General features: G+C 34.8%; 1 protein-coding gene, 2 non-coding genes and 1 pseudogene across 3 annotated transcripts; all 4 read right to left on the bottom strand.

Annotated features, from left to right (window-relative positions):
- Nucleotides 1–71: 71 nt before the first annotated feature.
- LOC113120678 (microsomal glutathione S-transferase 3-like) lies at nt 72–4,383 on the bottom strand. The gene is made up of 7 exons (XM_026290640.1): nt 4,137–4,383; nt 1,860–1,899; nt 1,253–1,389; nt 929–1,002; nt 691–748; nt 502–574; nt 72–377 (listed from the first exon to the last, which is right to left on the bottom strand). The coding sequence occupies exons 3-7, from the start codon at nt 1,367–1,369 to the stop codon at nt 238–240; spliced, it is 462 nt and encodes a 153-aa protein (XP_026146425.1). The 5' UTR covers nt 1,370–1,389; nt 1,860–1,899; nt 4,137–4,383; the 3' UTR covers nt 72–237.
- LOC113037979 (U5 spliceosomal RNA) lies at nt 3,266–3,380 on the bottom strand. Its single transcript, XR_003274723.1, has one exon. It is a non-coding gene; the product is annotated as a U5 spliceosomal RNA (small nuclear RNA).
- Nucleotides 3,994–4,107, bottom strand: LOC113037977 (U5 spliceosomal RNA). Its single transcript, XR_003274721.1, has one exon. It is a non-coding gene; the product is annotated as a U5 spliceosomal RNA (small nuclear RNA).
- Nucleotides 4,384–6,363: 1,980 nt separating the features above from the next.
- Nucleotides 6,364–11,221, bottom strand: part of LOC113037897 (uncharacterized) — a 5,699-nt pseudogene continuing 841 nt past the window's right edge.

Below are 11,221 nucleotides of genomic sequence, written 5' to 3'. Positions count from 1 at the left end.
TGGTTATTATAGTATGCATTTTTCAAATGATGTCATTTCTATGCAATTTATGAGGGAAAACTGAACCGAACTTTGTCCTTTTTGTGCAGTTTATTGAAAACACAAATGAACACACTTGATTCTTACAGTGAGAAATTAGTGTTTTTCTAAATTTGCACAACAGAGAAAATAAAGGTGTGTTTATTTATCTTGCCATTTTCATAGAATGTAGAATTAGAATAGTACACATAATTTTCACTATTTAAAATATTTGGGCAATTTGACCCATTTCATTCCACAGTTGTATCCGAGCAGCGTTCTCCCAGTGTTCACTGTGCAAAGAAACAGACCCACCAAAGCAACCATACCAAACAACCCACGGTGGCGCTTCTTGGGCTCTAACAGGACAGAACACAACGTAGAAACACATTTCATTAGCTGTTTAGATCTATATTTATACTGTCAGTTTACTTGTCTTTAATATACACAGATCAGTACGGTGGAAGTGTAAAAAAGACTCACTTCCGGTAGAGTATCCTTGAGCGTACAGCACCCGACTGACGATCCAGATCATTCCCAACACGCTGGCCAGGCGCTGAGAAGCACAACCAACAACAAACAGTTCACTTCACAGTTTCCGTTAGCTTGCATGCATGCATATTAATGGTGCACCTCCAGGTAAGGGTTAATAAATCTTGAATCTGTACTCACGGGATGCTGAATCCCTCCCACGGATAAATGAAACAGGAATGGTGACAAGAGTTCAACGCTGTTCCACAATAATAATCAGATGTGAAAATCAATCAATGTTCAGCAAATAAATAAGGACCACAACAACAACATTCACTTTTCTACAAAATGTAAAACATTCAGTTGCAAAGGGCACTGTAATATTTATCAGTAATATAAGATTTGCTGTGAACATGCACATGTGATGCATACTACATACGTGTTCTGATGCGCTCGCTGGATACAGTTGAATATGTGACCAGTCTCTGGATCATCACTGTACATTGTCGGATACTAGAAAATAAAATAAATACTTTCTTCTTGGTTTAGGGAAAACTAAGTGGTTCTCAATCAGACATGGTGGGAGGAATAAATGCTAATGCAAACATTTAAAAGCAACTGAATGAATAATCGTGTACGGTTACGATATCAAAACGAAAAGGAAAGCTGTTTGAGAATTGTCTGAATTTTGTGGCCTTGAACTGTGAACCTAAAACTGTTGGATTATGAGTGCATGTGCAGTGATTAGTGTGTGTTAAGTTACCTGGACATTGTATTTAATCCGAGCTTTCACCACAGCATGAGACAGATGAAACATCAGGAGAAACGATGCTGCTCCAGTTAGAGCCACATAGCCGTACTCTTTGGACAAAACCACCATCTTTTAGACTGAGGAGAAAACTGAAATATCACAGAATCTGTGTGAGATGGCACCATACAGATGTGTACAGAACTAGAAAATATGTGACTGCAGAAATATCCCCATTTGATGCTGATTACACAGACAAAAATAAAATGAAAAAGTGCTTAGTCATCTCCGTCTGTGATAGTGCAGTGAACTCAAAGTGGACTTTTGTTTTTGTCAAAAGCACACAATAAGTGTAGGTCATAAGCAGCTTCAGTAAAGTAAATGTCAATTTATTTTAATAGTTGCATATGCAATCTGCATTTTTGTAAAATAAGCACAAGTGCAGGAAAGTTCAATTTGCTGCAGGCACCATTCACAACAGTGTAAAAGCAAAAGACATGCATTCATGTCATTAATCTTGCTGCTGCTTGCGTAATTTTGATTTGCTCACGTTATTCAGACACAATCATAACTTTCAATCAAGACAGTTTTTTACAGACATTTGCTGATTTTCTGTTGTTACCTGTTCTGTGCTTCTGTGCTGGTTATCTGGAGGGCGAAGGCTGGAGGACAAAGATCATGTAGTAAATGTGACGCTTACAGGACGGACGGGTAAAGGGTCAAACTCCATATATATATATATATATATATGTGTGTGTGTGTGTGTGTGTGTGTGTGTGTGATCTATTTATATTATTTAGGCATTTATAAGCTATAGTATGACAGAATGTTCTAATTAAACATGCCAGTCTAGCTTAAAATTTTCTTATATTGATATTGTTATTTCTTACTCCTTAACCATTCACCAGGCTCTGAATGTTCTAATGCCATCTTTTAGGATATCTAGAGGCCATATAGTGTTTAACTATAGCATTTGTATAATAAGATTAGCCTATTAATCATTACCAGGCCAATATATATACTTTTATTAATCAATATAGCATTTGTTAAGAAGACACAATCTGCACATTTGGAACCAATAGCTAAAACATGCCAGAGAAAAATCTATTTCCTTAACAGATTATCTTATATTAATTATACAACAAGTTACACTAAATATCACACAATAAATAAGCCTTCACTAAAATATGCTTAATTCTAGTAAAGTTGGTCATGATTTTAAAAGATTGTAATATATTAGTGCTGGTTTAAGACAGTTTTCTCCTCTTTTCATCAGCCTTTTAAGTTTATTTGCCAACTATTCAACTTTCTCCAAAGCATTTTAAAGTGGTTGTTGCTCCAAATAATTCAGATCACATATTTGACCATAAGCATGTTTAGATGAAACTAGAAATAACGTTTAATTTATAAAGTTTTATTTTGAACTGCAAGTCAGTAACAAAAGTCTAAAGCCACAGTAAATGGTGAAAGTCTTTGAAAAAGGAGACCCCGCCCCATTTTGGAGGTTCTGCCCACTTTTGGAGTTCACGCCCCATTTTGGAGATCTCCGGTCTGCAGTTATACCCCTTGGTGAATACGACTGGTCCAGAAGATTAAACTTGTAGTAGCTAACATCTCGTGATTCAATAAATCAGACATAGTGAGTCAAGTTAACAACAAACAACTGTGCATTAAGGCTTTGTAAAACTGAACAGCGTGTTTAGCTTTTTTTTTAACAACATACTCCATCCTACACCACCTACACACACATTTCTTATGTGTGTCTATGAAAGACGATCTAACCAATCAGAGTATGCATGGGGCGGGGCTACACGTGTAACCCCGCCCCAGGTGCAGCCCCGCTTCGATCCGCAGGCTGCAGTCAGATCGGGTGAACCTGAATCCATTTAGTCTTTTGAGTTTTTACAAATTTTGGTCAAAATTATTAAGTAACACCAATGCGGCCGAAAAAATACGCAAACATTATAAACAAATACGCAAATACTTTATTGCTCAAGTTAATATCTGATATTCCAAACCAGCTTAGAAACCCCGCCGTTAAGAAGGGCATCAAAAAATTAGTTTATACTCAATGTGTTCTTCCCCACGGAAATCTTTAGTAAAAGGCGAAAGATTTATACGATCTGAAGAAAAACATGAGTGTACTAGTTTAAAAAAAAACAGTTGTATTTAGTCGAGCGACAGGAACACAGTCCACAAGAACGGTGAGAACCACACTAGGTTAAACATTTAACGCTCTTATTTGTTGTATGATTGTTACTTACAATATTCTGTACACTATAATAAAGCAAACATCATGGTCTTTTCTTTTTGTACTTTTAAGTAAGACTTTAGATAAAACAAATATATATATATATTATTTTATATTATATATACAATTATATATATATATATATATATATATATATATATATATATATATATATATATATATATATAAACCGGATGACACACATAGCTGACCATAAGAGGCCACCGTCTCATTATTGAACACAAAGACAATGTTCTCTTCGGAGTCTTATGCGAAATCTAAAGTGAACGTAAGCTCATATTCGAATAGACATTTAAAGCTGGTCTTTTCTATTTTTTCGTGATTTAGGAGAAAAAGAGCAAATCACAATTAATCGTTGCAGAATTTAACACCTCTGGAATCTACAAGTAATAGTAATGACTATTAAACCGTCATAATTTATTTAAATCCTATGTACACAGAATAATTATTGACTAAAAAATCTGATGTTTAACTCTCTTAGGAAACCCCGCCATTAATCAGGGCATCAAAAATTAGTTTATACTCATTGTGTTCCTCCCCACGGAAATCTTTAGTAAAAGGCGAAAGATTTATACGATCTGAAGAGAAACATGAGTGTACTAGCTTCGAGAGAGCAGCAGTACGTACTCGAGCGACAGGAACACAGTCCACAAGAACGGTGAGCACCACAATCTGTTCAACACTTAACCCAATTTTAGCCCTTCTTCCCTACTTGTCAAGAAGTCCTCACTGCAGCCTGTAGCACGATGACGTAGCTGGATCAGATCCAATACGTGCTGGACGTTGTAACGCGCATGCGCGGTGGTGTTTTGGTGACGTCATAGACGCATGCGCACTACCGATTTATGATTATAATGCGCATGCGCTGGTCTTGAGTGAGACGCATGCTCAATATCGTATTAAGATGATGTTCTTACCTCTATAGTAGTAGTATAGATAAATAGTAATAAGTAATTATTTACATATATTTAAAGATCTGTATTATTTACAGTTTATCTACACTCGCAAAATAGTTGTCTGGACAACATTTTAAATCACATGATTTTAAAGTTTTTAAACCTAAATTTGATGGAATAATAGCATAATGTCACCGCAAGTATTTTTTTTTTAAATGTGTGTATATAGAACATTTTAAAATAAAACCATTTTATTTTATTCAGGTCATAATTGCTGTTGAGTGGAAGCAAAAATGAGTCAAGTAATTGTCTCTGTAATTTTAATCCTAAAAGGAACAATACAATAAAGGCTGTATACAACTTAAAATACCAGTACACACTCATGGGGAAAACGCAAAAATATTAACAGCAACAAGGAAAAATAAAAACTTGTCAGATGTCAAAATAAACAAAAGTGCTATATATATATATATATAAAAAATGATATTTTGTCTGGTTTTCAACCGTGATCTGTACATAAGATTCCTATTTATTTGCTGTTAAGTGTCTGCAAGACATGCAAGTACATTTATTAAAAAAATAATAATAAAAGAAAACAAACCCTGAATTTAAGTTCAATATACAAACACAGCAGTCAGATCAAGCAATTGTCACCTAAGTGACAATTCCTATTTAACTTTATAAATTGTTGTCCTTGGGGCTATAGTGATTGCCGTCACAAATGAAGCAGTCTGCTGAGCAGTAACCTTCAAACTCTTTGGTCGAGTAAAATGCACGAAGGATTCCTTTCCTTCCATCTCCAATATAGCCTGGCGGGAAGTCTTTAAATAAGTCCCCACAGCAAAGGCAACTGGTCACTTTATATGGCACTCGGTACATCTCCTTGTAGTCACTGGAGTATGCACTCCAGTTGACAACACCTATTGTAAGAAAGAGATTTAAAACAAAAAGTTCTGAGCAAAGTTTAAAATGCATTTGCAGCTTAAACTTTATGTGTGGAACTATCTACTGGTATAAATAAAAAAATAAAATGAAAACTTACTGTCAAGCCAGGCTAAATGAGCGTCTTTTCTGAATGATGCGTCACAAACAACATCATGGAAAAGCCAGCACGTCAGAGACAGTCTGAAGAAGGCCACATCTCCATCTTCTTTGACCACATTCAAGAGGATGTGTTTCAGGATCTCAGGTGGCATCTGCTGAAAAAAAAAATTTGGTTAATATTATTCAATATAAAATACTAGTCGAATAATAGCATACATTTAAAATGTTAAAAATAACATTTGGAATAGGAAAAACTCCCACCTTACTTATGTAATCAGCTTCTGCTTCCTTTTCCAATTCTCCTTAAGAAAGAATGAAAGAAAGAACGAAAAGAAAGAAGAGAAAGAAAGTTCACACCAATACATCAATCATGAAATATTTATGGAAAAAGGAACTTTTATCTTCAGTTGTCGGATTAGTTGCTACAAACCTATTTTAGTTAAAGTTATACCTGTTTTCATTTCTTTGCGCCTTTTTCTGAGTAGCTTTCTTTCAGCATCTGATCTTAAATTACACATGAAAAAAAAAAAACAAACAAGTGAACTAGTTTCCCTAGAAAGTATTTACTCCACACAGGAGAAAAAAAAATAATAATAATAAATCACCATAAAACACCAAAAACATTACATTTAGTCATTTAGCAGACGCTTTTATCCAAAGCGACTTACAAATGAGGACAATGGAAGCAATCAAAAGAGCAATGATATATAAATATCAAAATATCAAATACTGTGCAAATTAATATTATTAAAGAGAGGATAAGAAACTGCTACTTCTACTCCTCCATCACCCACTACTACTAATAAATATGTTTTATTTATTGGAAGAACTTGGAAATAGGCTTACTTCACAGGATAATTTGTTAGCAGGAGCAAGCACCACCATCTCCTTACTGCAGCCATGTCAGTCTGGAAAATATGCATAATGTAAATCAATCACCCTTTGAGAATAAACTTTTTGCCAAATTATTAATTTTGATAGCTCACCTCAGAAAAATCAAAGATGCCTCCCATTACAACATAGAGTGTGTACTGTAACATTAATAGTAAGTTACATCAAAACAGACATAAACAATAGTAATCAACTTTAAATGGTTTTGTTTGACTGTATCAATATCTTAAGTTTGTTGGATATTGATTTTGCTCAAACTAAAAAATAAATTAACAATTAAAGACAGCAATCTGACAAATCTATCAAGGAAAATAAACATTACTTATTGTTAAACAATTCTTCCTACCATCAACACAAACACTCCACAATTATTTGACCAATTCTGCCTTGGAGCACCCTGTTGAGTTAAATTGAAATAAACATGTTGTAATTATTCAAAAACTAACAATGTGTTTGAATATCTAAAATGGAATTTAGTGATGGCAACAAGAAAACTGCTTACGTTGAGATCATCACGTCCATACTCTTTCCACAGCCCAGGATGTAGTTGCTGTGCAAGTACTCTACAAAGCATTGAAACAACAACTAAAACAAAAACTGAACAAAAATAATAATAAAATACTAATAAACAAACTGGGGTGGAACAAATCCCCAAACAAATTATTGGCTCATTTATCATCGTTTAAACAATGTTTTCTTTGAACTATAAAATATAATTCCAGCGATAAGGTAGATTTAAATAGTTTAAGCATTAATGAAAAATGAGCCATAAAAAAAAAAAAAAAAAATGCATGCAAAAGGATGTATGGCACAAAACAGAACTACCATAATCCTGAACTTCTTTTGAACTCTTAATATTTTTTCTGAAAAAACCTGTAGGGATCAATGTAACGACAATCGCTGAAGTCAGTGCTGTGCAGTGAATCAAGCAAATACATCTCTCTGCTTTTTGGTTTCATGATCTGTAAAACTAGTTCTATTAAATGATTCTTGGAAGATACAACTGTTAGTTATGTCAAAATATCTCAGTGTTACTTGCATTAAGGAGAACTGATAATTTAAACAAAATAGACTTACACATATCATCCAATGGTTTGATGCCCAGGAAGGGAGTAAGATGAAGTCACATTCTGCTATATGGTCCTTATACAGACAACAAACATTTTTAAATAGCACCTAAAATGACCCTAGTTAACTTCTATTAAAAATTTCAGTCATACTTACAGGTAAGTTAGCTGAAGGGTCTGCACACAATGGTGGCAACCATGTCACCGTCACATACGAGCTAAAACAATGGACCTTTATGTTCTGTTAGATACCATTTAAAATTACAGTTAATAAAGGATCACTTGTGCACACTTTCTCACTCCAAAAAAAACAGTTCTACACAGAAGATATAAAATATTACCTTTAAATCAGCAATATCTCTGACCATTGAAAGGCAGGCATTCAAAATCTTTAATAATTTGAGAGAAAACAAATTTAATATTCACTTATCACAAAACAAAAGCATGATATTGAATGTGATAATACTCACAGTCCCTTCAACATCATTTGGATGTCCCAAGGTAATAAAATCTGATCTGTTCAGAATTGTTGCTCCTACTTGAGCCAAAAATTGTTGTCGTGATTCCTTTTCATTTAAAGCATTTTCTATCTAGAAAAAAGAAAAAAAAAAGAAAAAAAAAGTGTAAGTATGATTATACACTTTGCATAAAAATGCAAAAAATTCAACATACCATCTTTATTTGGTCACTGCTTTGTGAATGCATCCAGCATGCCCTGTTTGGCTGCACATTTCGTAGGGCTGTCATGTCAATCACTGAACCTTGGCTGGGGCCTGAAAAGAGAGAAAATATTATGATCCAACTGTATTTATTAAGTGAAGTGAGATTTTGCAAGTGCGGTGTTATAATGACATTACTTACAGTGTACTTGGTCTATTTGTGTAATATCACAGGTGTGTCTTTCACTATCATTTAGGGACTGTGGAGGTGTACCTTCACATAAAGTACAAGACAAAGTGATTTTTACAATACATGAAAAAATGAATGGTCATTGTAAGTTTAAAAAAAAAAAAAAAAAAAAAGTTACCCAGTACTATCTGACCATAACCATTGAAGGTTAACTGATCACTTGGTGATACAATTTTTCTTAGGCTGTCCTCCATGTTCTTATTCTGTGCTGTGTTATAGTGGTGAATGATGTTGCGCATCAAAAATGTGTGTCCAGATGGCGTGAGCATGTTCAAGAAATAATTGTTCTTGCGCATTGAACCAAAAAGTTGCTCTGCGGTTTGAGTATTTACCCATCCACAGAGTTCTGGGACTACTTGGATTCTCCTAAGAGCATCTCTTGGGTCTTTGGTGTTAAATTCATGAAATCTGTCATACAGAGCATAATGCTCTGATGATCCTGTCAAAGGATGGCAGTTGATATCCTCCTCCTCCTTCTTATTTTTCAACCATGGTAGATTAACTTTGAGCTTGCCTTCCTTTGCTAGCTGGATATTTGCTGTAGTGGGTTCAGCAAGTCTCCCTTCATGGGGACTGAAAGGTAGAGAATCTGCTTTCCGTAGATTAACGTGTGCTGCAAGTCCTCTAGCAAAGTCATATATTACCACATTAGGAAAGTGCTTCCAACTCAGCAGCAAGTCTGCAAAGTCTCTGGGAGACTCTGCTCTTATGTTGAATTTGATGGAATACACTATTCCACATGGACATGTAATGACTGCCCAGCCACCTAAGAGAAATGTACAAAAGCACAATTTAAAGAAAGTACAATGTAAAGAAATATATGTAAAAATCATTACAATTACAAAAAAAATAAAATAAAAATAACACTTCAACTATTAACTTATATATATATATATATAAAATTTAGTCTATTTTTTTTCATTAGGTTTTCATAATTTCTTCATACCTGTGAATCTACCTACTTTTACCAACAATTTGTCAGTGGGTGGACTCAGAGACTAGTTTCCTCAGTGTTAATTAACCCATGTATAAATTGCAAGTAGGTTCTTATAGCAAATGAAATATTGCATCTTCCAATGAATGCTTTGCTGAAAATTAAATGTCCATCAGGATACATTTTTAAACTCCAGGGACATTATTATTATTTTTTTTCCAATCAAAGCTACATATGTATGCATTATTAAATGAATTATTATTATTATTATTATTATTATTATATAGACATTTAAGAGATGACAATTTACCAGAAGCACCCCAAATCTGCTGGAAGATTTTGTCGTACGCAGAACGGTTTTTGCATCTCTGTTCGCAAACGTAACACAAGATCCATCCTTGATCCCTTTGTGTCCAATCCACATTCTTTGCACAGCTTCCTCACTGCATCAACCTAAACATGACAGGCTTTGGTTAAAACCATAATTGTTGCAAAACATAATTAGATGTTGTGCATGTGTTCTTACCTTAAGATTAAAGAGCTCATCACCTAACCTTTCCTCTGTGACGTCAAGATCTGGAACATCACAGGACTTTGTTTTTTGTAGTTTTGCATGCTCAGTGTTTAGAACAATGTCTGACTTTCGGGTGTTAGGTCCAATCCAAGGAGCCCAACAATCATAACTTGGGCAAACTACAAAGGGATTTTTCCTGCCACCTTAAGAGAAATACAGAGTGTATAAGTACATTAAAGAAAATTAGTTTCTTTAGTTACATAGACCTAAATAATATTACACATTAAATAACTTACTTGAAAGAAATCCCCGGCCAATCATCTCCATCGTTACGGATTCCCAAAAAGAGACAATGTTTGTATCACCCTTGAAATCTGATGGTGGTGTGGCTATTTCACTGACTGCAAAACACAAACTCAGAATCAGGAACATGCCGTTTTTAGAAAGCATTTGTAATACAATGTACACAACACATACTTACAAGGAATACTGAAGACACCTTTCTTGTGGAGATCCATAATCACCACTTTGGGGTAATATCCACAATTGATGCAGGTGTAAGAATAAACATGGCTGCTCAAGGCTTCAAAGTGGAGGTAAGCATGGAGCACTGTGTCTTTGCTGGGGGATTTTGCTTTAGCAGTGGCTTCAAGTATGCTCATTACTCTGCTGACAGCAGTGTGATTCTAGGCATATTCACAGAGTATAAAGAAGAAAGATTATGTTACACGGCATAATACTTATTACACAAAACCATATCAACATCAATAGTTTACACATATTACCTGAAGAGCATTGCGAAGAATTACACACAAGTGAAGAGAAAGCAGAAGGTGGTCATTGAAGTTATGGATACCATCAGTGAATTCCTGGTACCTGTACATCATGCTGCAGTTGCTACATACTTTGTAGTAAGTTGAAATTCCTTAACAGAGAGCATAAAAGTTAAATACAAAATAACAGTAAAATAACACTCTTTAAACAATTTGAATGTTCCATTTAACAATATTTACCTTCAACTAACCCAGTAAAGGTCAGAATCTTTGCTCGTGAGGTTATAATAATTGGCTCGCTTAGAACATGATTACCCTCACATTCGGAGCAGAATGTTTCTTCAGGAATTAGTTGGTGTCTAAATTCACTTCCATGTTGTAGACCACTAACCAATTTTGAGGGAAGGTCCACAGGCAGAGATTTATTTTTCATCAAATAGCGCACTATCCTCTCTATTCCATCATCATTAGGTGGGTACTGATGATCACTACAGTCACCCACATTCTCAGACTGCTGCTGAGGTATCTGCATGGAATCAATCCTTTCGGTGGTCTTCACCTTCTGGAAGAGAGCTCTCTGACTTTGAAACAAATGCCATTTAGCTATTGCTTTGTGAATACATGACTGTTTTGTTTTTATACATGGACAGGCCCATGTGATCTTCTTACTGTCATATACAACAG

This window comes from Carassius auratus, chromosome 20 (assembly GCF_003368295.1).
Source record: "Carassius auratus strain Wakin chromosome 20, ASM336829v1, whole genome shotgun sequence".
Classification (NCBI taxonomy): Eukaryota; Metazoa; Chordata; class Actinopteri; order Cypriniformes; family Cyprinidae; genus Carassius; species Carassius auratus.
The sequence above is the reverse complement of the archived record's forward strand: the minus strand, read 5'-3'. Positions and strand labels throughout refer to the sequence as shown.

Bases quoted from the DNA above. Each gene is read 5' to 3' on its own strand.
- LOC113120678 (XM_026290640.1), bottom strand. From the start codon at position 1,369: ATGGTGGTTTTGTCCAAAGAGTACGGCTATGTGGCTCTAACTGGAGCA. The intron at 575-690 runs GTGAGTACAGAT...TGTGCTTCTCAG, and splicing joins TGGGAGGGATTCAGCATCCC to CGCCTGGCCAGCGTGTTGGG. The intron at 378-501 runs GTGAGTCTTTTT...CTGTCCTGTTAG, and splicing joins TCAAGGATACTCTACCGGAA to AGCCCAAGAAGCGCCACCGT.